The sequence below is a fragment of the Drosophila montana genome, unplaced genomic scaffold (genome assembly GCF_035044405.1).
Source record: "Drosophila montana isolate Dmon_TW-CO22-7 unplaced genomic scaffold, ASM3504440v1 contig_1624_1, whole genome shotgun sequence".
NCBI lineage: Eukaryota > Metazoa > Arthropoda > Insecta > Diptera > Drosophilidae > Drosophila > Drosophila montana.
In genome coordinates this window covers 2626102-2646594 of record NW_026996559.1, presented here as the reverse complement: position 1 = coordinate 2646594, position 20493 = coordinate 2626102, and the positions used below count along the sequence as shown (strand labels likewise).

General features: G+C 36.6%; 3 protein-coding genes across 5 annotated transcripts; 2 read left to right on the top strand and 1 right to left on the bottom strand.

Moving 5' to 3' along the window:
* Positions 1 to 99: 99 nt before the first annotated feature.
* On the bottom strand, positions 100 to 5922 carry U2af50 (U2 small nuclear riboprotein auxiliary factor 50). The gene is made up of 5 exons (XM_064700090.1): positions 5765 to 5922; positions 3731 to 4294; positions 3567 to 3655; positions 732 to 854; positions 100 to 665 (listed from the first exon to the last, which is right to left on the bottom strand). The coding sequence occupies exons 1-5, from the start codon at positions 5775 to 5777 to the stop codon at positions 204 to 206; spliced, it is 1251 nt and encodes a 416-aa protein (XP_064556160.1). The 5' UTR covers positions 5778 to 5922; the 3' UTR covers positions 100 to 203.
* Positions 5923 to 6060: 138 nt separating this feature from the next.
* PIG-Q (phosphatidylinositol glycan anchor biosynthesis class Q) lies at positions 6061 to 8003 on the top strand. Of its 2 annotated transcripts, XM_064700088.1 has the most exons (8): positions 6061 to 6738; positions 6806 to 6914; positions 6978 to 7113; positions 7179 to 7323; positions 7390 to 7466; positions 7531 to 7646; positions 7702 to 7816; positions 7879 to 8003. In XM_064700088.1, the coding sequence occupies exons 1-8, from the start codon at positions 6113 to 6115 to the stop codon at positions 7974 to 7976; spliced, it is 1422 nt and encodes a 473-aa protein (XP_064556158.1). In that variant the 5' UTR covers positions 6061 to 6112; the 3' UTR covers positions 7977 to 8003. The 2 variants fall into 2 exon arrangements, 1 of the variants encoding a protein (XP_064556158.1); XR_010438355.1 differs by lacking the exon at positions 7879 to 8003 and having other exon boundaries at positions 7535 to 7646.
* Positions 8004 to 8369: 366 nt separating this feature from the next.
* nonA (no on or off transient A) lies at positions 8370 to 20221 on the top strand. 2 transcript variants are annotated; one of them, XR_010438312.1, is made up of 6 exons: positions 8370 to 8806; positions 11346 to 12552; positions 14520 to 14873; positions 14939 to 15000; positions 15768 to 18269; positions 20039 to 20221. XR_010438312.1 is itself a non-coding variant. In XM_064699752.1 (5 exons), the coding sequence occupies exons 1-5, from the start codon at positions 8447 to 8449 to the stop codon at positions 15873 to 15875; spliced, it is 2091 nt and encodes a 696-aa protein (XP_064555822.1). In that variant the 5' UTR covers positions 8370 to 8446; the 3' UTR covers positions 15876 to 20221. The 2 variants fall into 2 exon arrangements, 1 of the variants encoding a protein (XP_064555822.1); XM_064699752.1 differs by having other exon boundaries at positions 15768 to 20221.
* Positions 20222 to 20493: the final 272 nt, after the last annotated feature.

Genomic DNA, 20493 nt, shown 5'->3' with positions numbered 1-20493 from the left:
GCAACTTCATAAATAGTGGGCTTCACGTAGCTTAAATTTGTTGAAGGTTTTAATAGATCGTAGATCGATGGGTTTGTGCAGGAAGAAAATAATTGTATGTTGGATAAAAGTCATGAATTATTATTTTATTATGTGATTTTTTTGTTTGATTTTTCTTTTTATTGGACAAATTGGTGAATGTGTGAAATACGTAGAAACTTTATCTAAAATTCGCGTCTATGATATTTGTCAGGATCAAAGTATGATGTAACAACAACGCGATCGCTGAACTTTCGGCCAGTCAATGCCTGTTGAGCCTTTTGACAATCGAGAACCGAGTTAAATTCGACAAACACTTTGCCGCAACCAGGAACTTCCACGCCCTCAATCGGACGCGGTATCTCAACGCTGCGAACGACGCCATATTTCGTGCACTCCTCCTTAATATCCTCCAATATATCCTCATATTCCTCCTCATCGCGCAGCTCATCGGGAGTGACCATGTTCAATAAGCAAAGCACCTCAGTGGGCGGACCAGATGTCACCACTGTCGATAAGCCTGGCACTTGCAACATAACCGACTGGCTGGTATTAGCGGCATTCTGGGCATTCTTGGCGCCCACACTGGCACGCTGAACGATCAGTTTCTTGTCTCCCAACTGCATGCCATTCAATCCAGCAATTGACTTTTAGAATAGAAAAGAAGAGATATCATATTTACATCTGATTATTGACAAAGATATATAACTTACCTGATCTGTAATGCTTAGATCAACGTATTCACAAAAGGCATATCCTTTACTCAAGCCGGTTGCTGCGTCCTTAACAAGATTGAACGCTCTTAGCTTACCAAATGATAGCAACAATTCTTTCACCTGCAATGCAATAAATTGATATGTAATTATTGTTTAAGAGTTTAGTCACATATTATTTGAAAAGACTAATTAAGAAGAGCTTTTACCAAAAGGAGACTTTATACGCTGTGCACAAACTGCAAAACTGTATATTTGTTTTGCTGTCCGTGTACATTTTTATTTTTTATCGCAAAAATATATTTATTCGATTATATCTGTTCAATGTTAATACTTTTTCCAACTAGGGGAAAGCTAACCCGCCACAGTTTTAGAGGTACAAAATAGATAGACAACTTCTGACACCCTCTCGGTTTAGTTAGATTAACGCGGCAGCCGAGAGCAGTTCCCCCTCGTCTCACATAGACCATATTGGTCCCTTGTGATGCGGTAGTGGCCCACATTTTATTCTCCCTTGGGCCCAAATGATTTTATGATATGGCACTTCCAACCCGAAACGTTGATGCCATTTTAAATGCATTCGGGTCTTTACTGACAGTTTTAAGAAGAAATAGATTCCAAAATAACGAAATATAGTTTTCCATTGTGCTCAACATGTGTCCTTCCATTTTCTCATCGAGCTTCTGCGGAAGAATATATGCAGATAGCATTCACCTGCGCTTGGAAGACACTTCAGTCATCCGGAAATCTAAATAATTTTCTTCTGCTTAATTCATTCCAAAATTGCACTCCATTCTATGGAGAGTAGGAAAAGGGGTGCGAGTTGCCATTGAATGCGACCGTAGTCTGTAGCGGAGTGAGTGACAAGAAATATGCGAGTCCATTTGGCAGAGGTGCATGCGAAACGACTGTTGATAGTGAATGAAGGAGGCCATCTGTTATGTTTGTACACAGAGTAGGTGGATTTTTTTCCGAGAGTGCGACAGCAACATCGTCCGCATTCCATTGAGCGCAGCAGTAAGTTGACCGCTACGATCCTAAGAGAGGAGAGAGGATACCACTTGGTGGAGTGCCTCGACTCACAAACCTGGAAGTAGTCGACGATCCCAGTGAAGCCTTGACGGTCCTGCGTATCAGCAACTCATCGATAAGGTTCACGATCCGGGGGTCGACCTCCAGGCTCGCAATTGCGCTGGTGATTGTATGGGGGTGACCTTCTTGAAGGCTCCTTCTATGTCAAGAAGGGCGTTTAGGGTGAATTCCTTCTGCAGAAAAGATTTATCTATTATTGAAATGACAGCATGTAAAGCTGATTCGGTGGGCCTTGCTTTCCTATAGGCGTGCTGTGAGTTTGAGAAGTAAGAAGGCAGAATGGTACTTTTCCAATGGAGCCCATCATCTTCATAATGAAAGACGACAGACTAATCAATCAACAATCTTTGAGGGTATTGTGAAAGGATTTACCTGCTTAAAAACCACATTAGCCACAAGCCACGTTTCTGGGATTGCTCCAGTGGAAAAGACTATGGATGATATCTTTCAGCTATCTGATTGTATTTGGCAGCAGTATTTGGCTGGGATTATTTTGTCTGCACCCGGTTTTTAGGGCTTGAAGCTGTTTATTGCCCATCTGATGTTGCTTTCAAACAGGTCGATAAAAGGCACTGTAACTGTATAGGGTGTATGGTCACCTGAAAGTCATTTAAAGTGAGTGCTTATAAGCAACCCAAGAGTTTTTTTTTTGTTCGTTGCATTGTGTCCATGAGTTTCGGGTTGTTCTTTCGTGTCCAAGGATAGGAAGTCGTTGATTCTTTCAATGCTAGAGCCGAAGTACTGTCTTAAAAGCTGCCAGGCTGCCTCACGATTGGTAACCGCTTTTGATCTTTGCAGTGTCGCTTGTTGCGGAACTCCTTATCAATTGGACTTTCTTGTCCATTGGGTCTTCAGGGATGGTATGTTTGCCTGGGAGCTATGTCACATGACAACGTGTTTTGTTTTACTGATTGTTACTGATTTTATATTTAACAACACTTTAATTTAATTTAGAAGAGAACGCGCTACCATTGTATGGCATATTTGCTTTATATTATACGATGAACGCAATAAAATATTTACAATTTAAAATATATATAAACATTTTCTATAAATTTAATTTGAAATAATCATTGTACTGTATTAGTTTTTTTAGCCTAGGGAAATATTGTATCGACAGCTGCGAATTTTCTTCACCTAAACAACATATCAACCGAGGACTGTGCTTTCGGAAATTTAAAACATTTTAGGTAGTAAATTTGGTATTTCGATACTATTTATAAATATTTAAGTATCCGTCTACTGTGTATATCTAAATACAGTGCAAATAAACGCATACGGCAAACTGTAAGACCTAGGAGCTGAATTCTTAAGAGTTGAAACTTTTTGTTATTAATTGATTAAATGAATTATTAATTAAATATTGCTAGTAAACTATTTTTCTGTTCGATAATCCGATCGGGTTAAAACTCAATACCCGCTGGATAGGGCGATCCACGGTTATATGGTTTCAACTATTGTCCGATCGGCTTCAAATCAAGTTTAACGCAATTATTTGGACCGGTAAAGTCGGCTAATATGAGCTGAAATTTCATCGGCAAACCCAAGGTAGTATTTTTTAGTATATCATATGCAAATCAAATTTGTTTTACATTTTAGATATTTCCATTTATATATTACATCATGTAAGTATATATACATATATTCGAATGCATTTATAAATGTTATAGATACTTCATTGAGTTCTCTTATATTTCTTGCTCCAATTTCTTTATAATCCGCTTTTAAGCTTTCTTCGCTTACCTGTTCGTCGTTTAAATAATTGGGGAGACCTCCAATAAATATTTTGTGTGGTGAATCGGGCACCACTGTTGAGATAACTCCACTTGACACTATTGAATAGAGGATTGTGTTATTTCTGTGTTCTGAGACCAATGGTCACCAATTGATTTTGCTGGACAACTTACCAACAGCGGGCTTGACTGCCGGCGTATCCGTGATGCCGGGCATTGGCTGGTAATCATGTGGGCGCCTTATTTTGAGGTCTTGTCCTTTTAAATTGATCCCATCAAACGCCATGGCCTGAGTGGTCTCATCTATAGATCTGAACTCGAGGAAAGCAAAGTTCTTGTCCAAATTAATTTGACATGCCAGCACTGGACTGCCGGCGGCTTGTGCTAAACCAACTAAATGCATTTGTTGATTGAAAAACTCCATCATTTCCTCCTCAGTGACACCGAACGGAATGTTGCCCACATACAAGCGACGCGCCTGACGCGTTATAGTTGACCCCACCACGGGCACAGCTGTTTGCGGCGTATCTGGCACTACGCTGGCCGGGATTTGCCCCGACGCTTGCATCGCTTTGTACTGCATTGGTGTTATGTGCTCAAATCCAGGCGGCGGCACATCCCAATACAATGACGGCTTGCGGCGCGAGTTCCGGTGATGGCGACGATCCCTAGAGCGGTCACGATGCCGATCACGAGATCGGGATCGATGGCGGCGCCTGTCGCGGTCACGGTCACGATCTGTTAATGTAAAACATAAATGTATACATTATATACCAACAATTTCTACATCTATTTGCGATAATGTATCGCAATCATATTATGTATGTATCTTAAATACCAAATATGTTTGTATACATGCTTAAAGTCTGAGCAAATGCCTTCAAGTTTGAAGTGTTAATTAACGTGTATATAAACTATATATATTAAACTAGCTGACCGGCGTTACCCGGGCCAAGTTCTTATCTTTAAATTTTAGACATACAAGTTTTCTTTTGTTATTATAAAATTTATAATAAATTATAATTTTCCGATTGTACCATGAATCCCCATTCGCAACCAGCAGACAGGAGTTGCGGTTATTTAATACAAAGTTTTAGATTAAACTGTTCCGATTCAGTCAGCCAGGACAAACCGTTTTATCCATATATAGATTTGTAATATATACATAGCTTTAAAGTTGTACAGTTGTACGTAAGATATGTAGACTCTGAAACTTATTTATCTTTTCCCCTTGATCTTTTCTGCTTTATTGTTTAATTTTTAATGGATGTTTAGGTTCTGACCATTATAAAGTTTAAAGTAGTAAAGTTATAAAATGTCAAATTGCAGTACTTAAAATATATTTGAAATAATACACGCTTGGGTTTCGCTTCTACAGTTTATGGTTCAAACATGAAAAGTTTAATTTCAATTTTAACTTAGCAAGCTTTGTTATAAATCACATTAGCAAATAAAAGTAATATTCACAATTATTAGCACTTGTCGGCTCTCATTATTTGCATTTTTTTTTGTTCGTAGTGGGAGCCTAATTCTTGTAGCTACTGTACACGCTCCTATAACTATTTACATACACTCATAAGCATATTGATGTTCCTATCACCGGCTTTAATTCCATGTACTTTAGCTCAATATACATATGAAAACATAAGCAAATTTAAATTGTGTGCTGGATACTCACGGGGCTTGCACACGTACACGCATACATAAATACATATTCACACAGACGCACACGCACACATGCATACATATTTATCCATAGTGAAAACTGCCTCATCGTCATACGCAATGCGTTTATTTTGGTGGGAAAAAAGTATGCAATGTCGCATTAATTACGCACACATACATGCGCATACCTGATAGTTACTCGCAGGGCATATTGAAGGGATAACATAAATGAAAATTCAACAAATACACATATGTATGTACATCCATGCGTACGTATGTATGTAGCGCCCAATATGTCTGCCGGTGAGTATGCAAAATAACGATAAATAGTTAAATGATTTGAAAACTTTCAAATAAACAGCATTTATCATGTTTTACCAAGTACACATGTGCAGTCTAAATTTGCAATCATTAGTACATTCGCCTATTCTATTTATGTAAACTTATGTACGTACATGCATGTGTAAATTAGCCGATGCCCGAACTTAAGCACACTTAAACACATATAAGGCATTGGTAAGGCGCTTAAATATTGCAACTTACCATCATATCCCATTATAATATTTGCACAAATATATTTTGACACGAAAAAAAAATTTTAACTATAAAACAAAAGCCGATGAAATATGTATCCCTTTAAAATGCGAATGTGTATGTCAATAAATATCTGCGAAACGATATAAAACAGAACACGTGAAAAACTATGAAATTGTGAATTGAAACACAAACATGCATCAGGGTTGCAAGGCATATCAAGAGATATCGATGGCATGATGGTAAGTTGTTATCGATATATATATATTATATATATATAAACTTACATATGTTTATATATATATTTTGTTTTGTTTTGTATTATGAGGTCAATTATTGCCGGTTTTATTAAAAACTATGAGCATAAAGATATTTTTACCAACTGAATACTTCTATCTAAAGCGGGCCTGCAATTTATATGGGCAGCTACATATTAGCGAGGACAATGTCGTAGTTTATTATGTGGTAGATGCTGACAACAATAAACTGGACTTGGACACAAATAAAATGCGTTTCTTGGGATCAATCCTGTGCAGTGACTCCTATGCGGACAGTAACTATTGCCGTTCACATGATGTGGTCTTATGCTTCACTTACAGCAATGATACGCCGAACGTCTCGCTTATGTTTACTGGAATTACGCCCGAAAATCTTAACCAAATAAAAATAATACTTTACGATAAACAAACAGTACGTAGTTTAGTTGTCAAAAAAAACAACACCCTCGCCCACTGGACAAGGGAGAATCAAATTAATGATGAGTGTGATTTCTATATGCTGGCCCAGTTGGTCCAACCAAATCCAGACACGTTCCGCAAATCGAATGATTTGTGGTTCTATGGGAGTCAGTCATTATGTTTGCTTGCAAATATTCCAATGCAAATGTTTCAATATGTTGTTGGAAACAAATTTATAAATAGTATAATAACCCACACAGTAATTTATAGACACTATAAGGAATGGCAATCGATCTATACAACGGGGTAAGATTTGTTTAACATTTTTTTATTTATATTAATTAATTTATTTATTGATATATTTTGTTTTCAGTTCCAGATTGTCGAATATTATGATAGATCGAGCATTGGGCATTATTTTGATGTTGGTATTGTTTACGCTTGTTTCTCATCCAGGTGATTTCCTAATTCAGATCTCCCACGTAAGCTCTACGTTTTTATTGACGACACACTGCTGTAACTGTAATATAATCTCTTATTTTCAGATTATTATACACCAGTTATATAGTCTATTGAAGGTTTTGGAAGGTAGTCCAATCGGCCTCAAGCTTAACATACATTTGAATAATTTTTTTCTTGATTGCTTTAAATATCACATTGAACTGTGGTCCACCTTCTTGGGTATGCAATAATTAACAATTATAATTCATTATTCCACAAACCTTATTATTTTTCAATTGTTTCAGATTTGATCGAACCAATTGTTCGGCAGGTTTTCCTTGCCATCGGGGCATTTGGGTGTTTAGGATTTACATATCAAATAGCATTGCTTGCCGATTTAATATCAATTGTTGGCTTACATGCTCATTGTTTTTACGTTTACACCAAAGTGTAAGAGTTAATCAAAGTTTAAGAATACGCTATTTAAATATCATTTTACCAAATTACTTTTTTCAGATTGAATAACGTGGAAGTAAAAGGGCTGACGGTGTTATGGCAAGTGGTACGAGGCAATCGCTATAATATCTTAAGAAGTAAGGCCATTAAAATAGACATTCTTATTTTGATAAATATTTATTATACGTTTTTTGTTTTTAGATAGAATTGAAGCTCATAACTATATGAATCGCCAGCTATACCTTGCAACAATATTTTTTTCTGCAATATTGTTCTTGTTTCCGACCACTCTTGTCTACTATGTTGTGTTTGCAACGGTAAGTTAATTATTTATTTTTTAAATGGCAAGCTAATATATTTGTATGATTACAGTTGAAGGCGCTCACTTGCGCTACATTGGCAATTCTGGAATGTTTTCGTCGCAAGCTTCTAAATTTTCCAATAGAAATGTTTCTTAAATACATTAAAAAGGGATTCTATGAAATTGGTAAGTAAAACTATTATTAAAAGTAAACACCTATTAATTTACTAGTTTTTTGTTTATAATAGATTGCCTAAGAGTGCTGGACATCCCACTTCAAAAACCATTATATTTTATTCATCGAAATTCAAAAATAATCATTTTTGTATATAAACTCAGAGTATAAACTAAATAAATATACCTTGCTCACCAATTTTATCTGTAGTTTCTTTAAATTAGTTCCATTCCTATGTGGGTTGCTTTTAGTCCTTAGGCCTAAAGACCTATTTTAAGAAAAATGTAAATATATGCTATTCAACTTTTAGTCTCGAGACAAAAGCGGTTTGGAGGGCAAGTTATTTAAATATATTTATATATAACTGGATTAAGTTATCATGGTCAATCAAAATATATTTAACGTTTTTTTTTTAATTGTTTTATTTTACTATCGGTTTCAACTCGCTAAGGGAATAATATCTCGAGTGTTCTCACATCACTGTTATATATCGATAGATCGAAGCGACAAAAGCAACCCTGACAGATATAGAACTGTTTCGTTCCCACAATCATTGTCATTTCATTACGCTTCAGTTTCTGTACGGAGCTGGACGGTTGTGTAATTGATTTTTTTTAAAATAATTTTTCCTCAATCTCGTAATGGAAAATTCTGCAAAAATGGACAATTCTGGCAATTCAACACCGCTGCCACAGCGCCAAGCCAGAGCTAATAATCAACCGAATAAAAATATCGGCAAACACGGCCCACAGAAGCAAAATGAAAGTGCCTCAGACGGTGGCCCAGCAGAAAAACGGCAACGTTTTGGCCCGAGCAATCAGAATGGTGGCGGTGGTAGCGTCGGCGGAGGTGGAGGTGGAGGTGTTGGTGGCGGCGGCGGAGGTGGCCAAAATCAAAATAAAAATTTCGCAAACAAGGGTGGATTTGGCGGAGGTGGAAATCGCAGCCGCAATCGTGGCGGCAATCAAAATAGGTCGAATTTTCAAAATCAGAATCAAAACGTAAGTACATATGAACACAAGTTATTCATACATACACAATGTGTAATAAAAGAATAATGAAATTGCATTAAATTCGATTGATTACTGCCGGCGGCAAATTTCTAATACCAGTTTATTAAACGGCCTAGATGATCGTGTTTTTGCATGTTGTACAAAAACAAATAACTCCAGACTAGTGTCTGTATGTATGTACATATGTTTGTGCGCGTGGTGTGTACACTCGAAAAGTACTAGCATATACAATTACAATGGCGGCCTAAGGCTATGCTAAGATGCTGTGTGAAATTTAAATGCAAAAACGTGGCAAAAGTCATTGGGAACGAAATGTTACTGTATTACTTATATTCGCTGAAAGCTATATGGATACATATTAACATTAGAATTTTTCCTTCAATTTGGGATTCTCTTCTTTTTTTTTTCACAATATTAAGGTATGCATACACGCATACAGATGTATTTACTTGTATATTTTTGGGTGGATGAGATGAGATCTTGCATTCAAATTTAATTTACAAAGCAATAGATAGTTGTGTATTTCTTTGTGTTTGGCGTTCTACAAGAGTATTCTGCACAATTCACATGGCATACGTATAACATACACATGCATACACCAACCTATGTACACTAGTACGCGTGTATATGTTTGCGTCGTACAGTATGTTCGTGATATATCATTCATCTCGTTCGCACCCATGGCTTTCGAGTTAAAGCAGCTTGTGTTGTCTCGCTAGCTTGCCGCATTATTAGCTTGTGTGTGTTTTTTATACAACCGGCAAATGGATGGTAACCATATTGAGAATTTTGTTAACAACCGTTGTGTGAATTAAGGGTGGGCGTTTTAATATATTAATAAATGCATATGTGGTTCGCACATACACATTTATATGTTTGTATGTACATATGTCATTAACCTTTTTATTATTATCTTTTGTCACAGTTTGTTAAGCAAACTGAAACCGTTTCAATGACTTGGTCCATCCTCGTGTTTGATCTAACTGTTCTTTAAAAAGCGCTATGTTCTGCAAGTATGCTCATGCGCTTTTTGTGCTTGGGGGTTCCGTAAAACGGGGAAAAACTTCAAATATAACGGTATGGTAAGCAAAGTGTTTGTATGCACACGATTGCCATCTGATTAGGAATCTTGCACCAAAAATTGCAAGAAATTGTATCGTATTCGATAAAAGTACAAATTGTAAACATGTACATATACGAAAAACGTATTTAAATGTAAATTATTTCAACATATTTAATTTCTGGTTTGTTAAATCTTTCTTACACATGCACTTAATGTTCTTAAAAATACAAGCAAATGTAAAAATACTTGCTCAACTTTTTATTGAACACAAAAAAAAAAGAAATTACGATTTGTGAAAAAAAAGTTTCATTAATTCAATACCAGCTTTGGTACATTTGTGCCTCATGTTGCAACCAACTTATACGTGTGTGTGCAAACATACATAAGTGTGTTTGCCCTTTTTCCGCTTATCTGCAAAGCGAAATGCTGATGTTTGCGAATATTTTCTGATGATATTTGCATATTCGAAATATTCTTGTTTATTCAGTGTACTCCAATCTAGAAAATGTGGCAAGTCTTGCGACAGCCGCTTAAGATAAATATTTTAAATGCGATGGAAATAAAAGGTTTTTAATATTCTATTATATCGTTGCGTACAAGTAACTTTAAACAGTTGTTTTATAATTGTAATGTTTCCAGAAATTTCAAAGTACGGCTGCTCCAGTGTTGCCAATTCAGCATTTTTCTAGCTAAATTAGGCTATTTACGGAGATTAGCCGGAAACAGTTGAAATTGTAACCTATTTTCTTGGCACGTCAATGGCAAGTGCGAGGAACCTCATTTAATTTGTGCGCGAAAAAGCTAATTAGCTATTTTCAGCCATTTTTTACATTTGATTCAGATACTTTTTAAAGCGGCAGTTGATAACAACGCCGCGGCGTTTGTGAATGAGCTCAAAATTTATGATCAAAATAAGTCGGAATCATGGGCTAATTTTGCAAATTCGACACGTGTATATTAATCTATTAGAATTTCAGCTTATTGAGTTGAAAGATTTTGAAATAAAAATTTTTAACCAGATTAGTAGGTGTTAGTCACCAAATTAATTTGTCCTGTAGAAATTGGTTTTTATTTTTTGCTAGATATCCCTTTTTTTATATTTTGTTTGAACATCAAAAGCTGGCAACAGTGCTAAGCATAAACATACTACATGTATGGTATTTCTCTAAACTGTAAGGCATAATTCTGTTGGTTGGGTTAAGAGGAAACTATTTAAACCATAAATATCTCTAGATATGTAAGCGTTTTTATATATATGCTGTTTTACGCACTTAGACATAAATAAATTATAATAGATAAACTGCAGCAGCCAAGTGCTTGTTAAAACTTTAGCGAACTTGTTTGCCAATAACTTGGCTTGTTTGTTGTTAAAGAGAACTGTAGTTAAACAATTGCGTAGTGTAAATCACATTTATTTCTTTCTTTATATACTCACATGAATATATATAATACACACATATATAGCAAAAGTCCACAACAGATGCACCAAAAGCGGACGGAGGAAATCTCAATGACAAATCTAACGAAGCTAACAATGCAAATCAATCCAATTCAAATTCAGCTGCCCAAGCCCAGGCACAACTTCAAGCGCAGGCCCAAGCTCATGCCCAGGCTCAAGCTCAAGCTCATGCTCAGGCCCAAGCTCAGGCCCAGGCCCAGGCTCAAGCTCAAGCTCATGCGCATGCTCAAAATCAGGCATTTAGGGCTCGCGGCGGCGGCGGTGGTGGTGGAGGTGGTGGTGGTGGCGGCGGCGGAGGTGGAGGAGGACGCGATAGGAATCGCGGATCGCGTGGTGGTGGCGGCGGAGGACAAAACTCTGGCGGCGGTAATAATTCGCAGCGCGGCGATGACTTCTTTATAGCCCAACGGTTACGCAGCATTAGTGGTCCCACACATGAGCTACCACCGATCGAAGTCGCCCAGGAGACCAAGTTCTCTGGACGCAATCGTCTCTATGTTGGCAATTTGACCAATGACATTACCGATGAGGAGTTGCGCGAAATGTTTAAGCCGTACGGCGAAATAGGCGAGATATTTTCCAATCTTGAAAAGAACTTTACATTCCTTAAGGTTGACTATCATATTAATGCCGAAAAGGCCAAGCGCGCCTTAGACGGTTCAATGCGCAAGGGTCGCCAGCTTCGCGTCCGTTTTGCCCCCAACGCAACCATCTTGCGTGTTAGCAATCTGACACCGTTCGTGTCAAACGAGCTACTCTACAAGTCCTTTGAAATATTTGGGCCCATTGAGCGGGCCAGTATTACAGTCGACGATCGTGGCAAGCATTTGGGCGAGGGGACCGTTGAGTTTGCCAAAAAGTCATCGGCCAGCGCCTGTCTGCGCTTGTGCAATGAGAAATGCTTCTTTTTAACGGCCTCGTTGCGTCCGTGCTTGGTGGAGCCGATGGATGTTAACGATGACAACGACGGATTGCCCGAGAAGGCCCTCAATAAGAAGCTGCAAGAGTTCAATCAGGAGCGCAGCGTTGGGCCCCGTTTCGCCGATCTAAATTCATTTGAGCACGAGTACGGCTCCAGATGGAAACAGTTGCATGATCTATTCAAAAGCAAGCAAGATGCTCTCAAGCGTGAGCTCAAAATGGAAGAAGAAAAACTTGATGCTCAGATGGAGTATGCTCGCTATGAGCAAGAAACAGAGCTTTTGCGTCAAGGTTAGTATAACAGGGTAATACGAGTATCTAAATCAAATACATATTCAACTTCTGGCTAGCCGAAGTTTTAACACAATCTCTATTAAAGAGTGATACCCTTCCCAAATGGATCAACCTTCAAATCAACGAGAAACGAAAATAACGGAATAAGTCCGTTTCGTTCCTCTTCCTCAATTAATCTCTACTTTAAACTCCACTCACAAAGCGCAACCAAATTCTTAATTGGTTAAAGCTTTTTATAATTGATGTGATAAAGTTGTAAAACAAACTATAAAAACAATTGCTTAGACAAAAACTATCTAAATATATCGAATATCGATAAATCGATTTTTATTGATCGCTACCTTTTGACATTTTTATGTTTACATTCTGTGAATATACCCAAGCTGTGTAGTGCAACAATGAACTATCGAGCGAATTCTTACCGATAGTTTCTCAGCTTTTACCGTTTCAATTGCTTTGCTAGACAGCAATATTTCGATTTTTAATACATTTCTATATCGATTCGCTATATCGATTCGGACAATTAATGAATGGGGGTCATTTGAGTCTGTCGATATGTAAATCATTTGAACTATTATTGTTATCTTTTGTAATTACAATCACTATGCTTACTTCAATTTGTGTTTACATTTCTTGCGTTCTTGCAATGTCGAATGTGATGCAGCAACCACATTTAAGCATAATACATATATTTTTAAATATTTTATAAGTTTATATAAGGGCAATTCCAGGGCCACGCATTTAGTTGTGCGTTTTTAATATGAACAATAGAAAACAAAATCAAGCGATGATTTTTAAAAAGCATATTACCAAAATATTTCCTTGTTTAATGTAAAAAAATCTATTAGCACATTAATAGTAACCCGTTACGGATTATACATCGGAGTGGTTTGCGTCTAAATTTATAAAAACGCAAGTCTCTAACTTGACGCCAAGATTCTTAATGCAATTTAATAGAATACCATTAGCGGAATATCATTAGTGTTTTTTTTATGCTAGCTATTATGAACGTTACGGGACACACGTAACTTTATGGTTTTTTTTTTGCGTTAATAATTTATTTCAAATTTTGTTTAATACATTTTTTATCTCAGAATATATTGAGCATCATAATTACCGTCAGTTGAGCTATATATTTTCTACCTTCTTGCATTGGTATGCGAAACCCACATTAGATGTCTGTTAACCAGCAATTAAAAAGATTGAAAACCCTTAAAAGAGTTGCAAATTCGGCTGAGCATTGACAGCTAAGTTAAAGTAATTTGAGTATATTTTCTTTGGTTATAAACGAAAAAAAAAAACGTGTTGAATTTTGGTCATAATAGACTTTCTGGAACTGCCAATATATTAGATGAAGAATCGTTCATATGTGCAAGTTGTTGCTGGTGGACTTAAAAGTAGCTTCTCGTGTTTTCTTGTGGTTTTGCTGAAATGGCCAGTGCTTATGGCCTGTGCTTAAAAGATTTATCTGTTCGGTACAGAATTAGTGCAGTATAATAATTTATCTATATGGTTCAATGTACCAGCCCGATTCTATGTATAATTTTGGGAAGCCATGGAATTTTTTTTGGTAAACAATAGAAAATATGTTTGTACCATTAACTAGGGATATATATAACATGGCTATTCTAGCCTTGTATGTCTGGGTGGGTGGATTCTAAAATATTAAAAAAATTTAATATATCTGAAGCGTTTTGTTATTGTAGAAAGCATTTGTGGGTATATGTATATCAAATGACGAAGATGACTGTATGCTAGATACAACATTCCCACATGAATCCTTCATTATCTTAACAAATTGTAAATTTACCCATGTATATAATTCTGTATACATGAAATTTAAAATAGAATGTTTTATGGGTCGCGGCAAGGCGTTCGGGATGGTTCCTGGTTACTGGTTTCATCATATCCTTAATCTTTAGCCAGCACTTAACTCGGCAGCTAATACTCGAATATTCTTCTAGAATTAAGAAAACGCGAATCTGATAATGAGCGCAAGAAACTGGAATGGGAAATGCGCGAGAAACAGGCCGAGGAGATGCGCAAACGCGAGGAGGAAACCATGCGTCGTCACCAGACCGAAATGCAGAGCCGTATGGTGCGCCAGGAGGAGGATATGCGTCGTCGTCAGCAGGAGAACACATTATTTATGCAGGCCCAGCAGCTAAACTCGCTGCTTGATCAACAGGAAGGCTTCGGCGGTGGCAACAGCGGTGGCGGCGGCGGCGGTGGTGGTGGCGGTGGTGTCGGCGGCGGCGGCAATTCAAACTTTGATAACTTCGGAGGCAATAGCAACTCCCCGTTCGAAGTGTTCAGAGGTAAATCCTTGACTTGACTTGACGCATTTAAAATTGTTGTAATCATTTGTCGTATTTGCATCCAGGTAATAACAACTCGTCCATGGCTGGCAACAATGCCGGACCCGGTGCAAACAACCAGCAGCAGGTATGTACACGTACAGGACGTAGTATTGAGCTGCTATATAGCATATGGCATATAGTCGACTTCAATATGAACAAGATGTGCGCCTATTAACATACCATAATCGTTACATTGCGCCGACTCTCATTAATGGTTATATAATTTCAATGACTGTTCTCACTCATGTAGATAGAAAATTGAAAGGGTAATTTTTTTGGTCAGGGCGGGAATTGGAATATGGGGGCTTGACTTATATACCTCATATATATGGCAGACTAGCAATGGTCTTCAGCGTAATCTTTGGCAACAATAGCACATGTAGAACTTAGTATTTAGCATTATCCCATTCAGTAACTAAATGTGTAAATGTGATATGTGTATATATACAACACACGCATATAGATATATATATATATTTTTTTGTTCTATGCGTGACTCGCTAAAGTCAAATTGTTTTAATTTTTTCTGATAATGATGCCCAGCTTTGAAGCATGGAAATCACATATTTAGCATTATCTTTATATATGTAAGGGGGAGGCTTTTTAAATGGCTTTAACATGTCGCGCAACATGGTTATCCTTCTTAGCAGCCCGATATTTGCGTGTGGCACGCAAATTTGTGGTTGCATTAGGAGAGCGTGCCATATGGCATATGCGGGCGGGGCTAACAAGGGGGTGTTATACTTTTTAATTATGCATTATTATTAATTTTTGGTTTGAAGTTGGGTTCCTCTACTCAGTCAAAAACAGTAACAACTCAATTGAACAATTGTACTTTCCTTGCTCGAATAGGACTCCTTCGCTGCTTTTGAATTTGGGGTTAACAATATGAACCAAGGCGGCAATCAACGTGGAAATAATGGCGGAAATAATGTTCCATGGGGACGACGTCGTTTTTAGACAGCCGATATAATGCATGGACCAGTATGGATAATACGTAAATCGACAGATTGCATTGATTTACGTAGTACACTCGACACATTTCACTTATTTTAGTGAAAATTCATTGCAAAACATTACAAAACAAAAAGAGAGAAAACAAAACAAGAAAACTTATGGAACATACATAATCTAATACAATCTATAATCAACTGCTGCACCCAAAACTTTTATGATTTGATTTAATTATTTGTCAAATATGTCATCGTCAAGTCCTTTTAATAAAGAATCATACATAAAAGTAAAACCGAGTGCAAGACAAAACGCCGCCATGAATGGAAAGCAAGAATAAAATACTTATTTTATCCGGGCGACAAGTGAAATTTAACCAGTACATAGAATCTAACATTTAAATATGAATCATTTTTAGTAGCTTCTATATGTAAAACATAATTTCTTTAGTATATTTTTTCTCTTTGTATTATTCTTAAAATGCATCCATGTCTTGATCATATTTATCTAAAATATAAGTATATGCGATGTATATATACAAAGATAATCTAATCTTCTCCAATGTTATGTACATCAATCAATTATGGTGAGTATGGTACGGGACTCGCAAAGCTAGGGCTTGAGCGGAGAGGGGAATCTTTATAGACACATATTTATAAATATATATCTGTACGATCTGAAGATATTTAAACTTGTGTTGGCTGGGGCTCCATATTTTTTATTTTTTTTTCTGGCTTATTTCAGTATGGATTTGATCTTTATTACAATTATGTTTCGTCTATTTTTTTTTTGCCAAAGTCCTGTTTCACTTTATTACTTATATATATTTCTATATTATTAAATCGCAGCAATTTGCGATCCAATTACTTAAAGACAATAAGTAAATGATAACATAATCAGAATTATGTTGATAAATGCTTTATGTATATTTTCTTGGGGGTGTTTCGAAAAGACTGTAAATTCAATTGGGAAATTTACCAAATCGACACGAAAAGTCACCCTAATGGTACTTTAAAAAATCTTAAAAAACACTCTATATACCAAGCAATATGAAAACGGTTGGAAGAATCTCATATAGAATACAAATTAGCAGCAAAATCGAAGCGGACTTTGAATATTTCAATAATTGTATATTACCTGAAATATTCATAATTGCAGCTAATTTTTAACAGATCAAATTTGAAAATTGTTGGCACGAACATTGTTCGTTCTTTAAAATTTCGTCGTCAATTTAAATATAATAAGATTTTTATAAATTTTCTGTGGCAGCAGCAAGTAGCAAAGCCATCGTCTTTTTGGAACGATTTATTGTTGGGAATATCGGCGTGATTTTTTGATTATAAAGCTCAAAGGTTTTCATGTTCATGATATTCTATATATAAGAGCTATGAAAATAAGGACTTGAGCATTGAACGGGTATGAAAATGAAAATGATGGGAATATATTATCTATGGCTTATCGGGCAAATAACTTTTGGTGGGAAATTACGAATATGCAACAATGTAAGTTTCTTTTTTACGATAAAGTTCGGAGCAAGTATTCCAACAGAGAACTGGGCATTAACGCTCTCTATAAATATGATGTGAAACTGTACAAAGCGTTCGCTACAACAGAGAAGGGGTGTACACATTCCACCAAAAAGAAAAAATTATTACTTGGAGTCAATATAGCCGACTAGAAAAAGGTATGTACGGTTCGCAATTCTTATGTGCCACAAATAAACACGGGGCTTAGCCGGGAGTGCTGAGATATTATGTGAACCGTGTGTGTGTGCGTGTTCATGTGTGTCTAGAAACGTTTGAATGAATTCATTTGTTTTTACCCTTGCAGAGGGTCCTCAAAGTATTTGGAACCCCTTAAGAATATGTATTTATGCACAAGCATCCAAGTCTTTATATGCATATATTTCTGTTGTCTGTTTAATCTCAGTATTTGAATACTGTACTTAACATTATAAACACTCAAAAAAAAAAGAAACGCGCATACGATCAAGTCCGAGTGCCACAAGGAGTGTGAGTAGTACTCCACAAAGTACAGAACAGACGAGTATGGGTGAATTCTGATGAGTATTTAAAATTGATTCGGTTTAAATACGGAATGCCAATTTTTTTTGTTTTACATGAAACGAACTTCAAGCCGCATTAGTTGAATAAAGCAGAGCCGAATCCAAGCCTGAAGCGAACAATATTTTTGAAAATAATGGTTAATTCCAAAGCTGGTTAGTTTTTGACATTGCGCTCGCAATAGTTATAGTGTTCCGAATATGAAGAATCAACTAGGTTTTGATAAGTAAATTAAATAGTAATTGGAAAACATGGAAAGGTTCGATTCACAATTTGCCTCATAGATGTGGAACCCAACCGAGGAATTGGTTCGAGCTATGGACCGAACCTTTGAAAATAGGTTTGTTGCACCTTTATTAAAAACTACACTATATATCTTTATATCTTTAAGATTGGAAAATCGGCTTAAATCCTCCAAAATCTTGTTCGTTTCATATCCTCGTCTTTCCACATCAATTCCGAAAATTTGTCTGGAGTCTGCAAGGGTATTTCATTTTCGGCAGGCCGAACATCTGAATTTCTTTCTAGTTCAAAACGTAGTTTTCTTTTTGCAGATGTTTGTCGCGTAACTCGCACACAACGCTTTCAGCGGAATAATACGATAATAAAAATATTGCAGTTCTAGTCCCAAGTATTTGTTATTGCAAACACGAACAATGTGAGTTCGCAGTAGAATTTCTACTTAATTCAATGTAAAAAAAAACCAAACATTTGCTTGGGGTAGTGAATACTATTACCTAGTGAATAACATTGATGTGTTTATAAAAGCTATCACGCATAAATTTCTCCAGCTTCTCAAGTGACTTTCCATATATTTGCATGCGTATAAAATGTATGCAGGCATCTATTTTTGGTAACCTCCATATATGTATATATTTATAACCTACCTAATTTGAATTACAGTTGCGTACTTGATTTCGTCTCTACTTGTGAATTATGCAGCATATTGAAAACAAAATAGACATTTTGTCACTTTATCGAAGAGATATGGTAAAAATATCTTGGTTTTTAAGCTGACTCCTATACAATTTCTCAATAATGGATTACGATGGGGAAAACGTTTAAATATAATCAATTTTGAAATAAGAATTCGTGCATTATATACTAAAAGTATCAATTACTATTGATGTACATTGAGAACTTCAAAGTGTGATCATCTATTTGTAAATCCTGGATTTCGGAACTACAAACAATTAAACACAAGTGAATTTCGAGCGGATTCGGAATTTGGCATCCTTATCTTCTTCATCAACACAAACTATTACGATATATCCAAAGCAAGTATTATAACCCATCATGGCGACTGATCCGTCTATCCCAGATTTGTATAATTCCAAAACTAATCGCTATTTACCGCACAAATATACTTATGTGAATATTAAGTATGCACCTCCAAACATCTGAGCTAAACGCAAGCAATTGGGTTTTTAAAAAATTGTCTTTTGGAATATGCTCTATATATTTTTGAAACTCGATTGTTATTACTAGCAGATGCTCCATGGTTTTTTAATTGTTTTAATTGTCGTTGGAAAATGGAAAAATATTGTTCTCAATATATTCTCCATGCGCTTCCTTTTTAAATCGTTATGGTATAACAGTCCACACGCATTCAACTTTAATTATAATTTATACCATACTTTGGAAACCATAAAGAATGGCTTGAAATGGAAACACCGATCTAGACATTGCTATATGAAAAGAATGGCCAATGATAAAAAGCGGTTTCCGTAAACGTTTTCCGTAGACGTTTTTTCTTCCGTTTTATTTTTATCTTTGTCTTAAGTGGCTTTCTAATTGATACTATCTCCCCCTCCCTATCCTCTTCAACCACCACTGGTTAGGAACACACGATCTGTCCTCTATGAAAAGTATCCAAGGATTTCGAAAAACATGCAGTTCTGCTTATCCAGAACATCGCCGCCAATTGTTTGTGCTCGATTTTCTATTTGTATTATACTAAGATTCTTGGAATTGGCTGATTCTACTGACATACATTGTTTAGTTTTAGCTGAAAACCGTTCAACAGACTGCTGATTCTGCCGCAGTCGTATTAAGCTGATTATTCTAGTTGGGTGAGCACTTTCGATTAATTGATTTCTATGTTTACAGGAACTGAAAAACGATGGCAGGTCGCTTGGGTTGGCGAGGATAGCCAAGACGAGCCAGGATGGTCGTACAAACCGGAACCGCCGTGCCTTAGTGGAAATTTTAAGTTTCATGTTTGCTGATGCAAACAGAAAATTATTGAATCCTTCAAACATTGAAAATAAAACTCTGATATACAAAATGAAACTGAAAGCCGTTTATTTTCTTGTGTTGCAATAAATGGTTTTCAACTCGTGCCACGCTTTTCAGGAACCCAAACCCATAAGATTCCCCACGCCAAGTTGCGAATTTCAAGACGACGGAAGCGGATTGATGAAACTGGCACACAGACCCCATAAACAAAGCCGTATTTCAATTGCTACCGGCGCCGTCAATGGATGCTGGCCACAAAAGGAAACTCAAACTGAACGCAAATGTGACGCAATTCGATCACGCTGAACTATCTGCACTACTCTCCC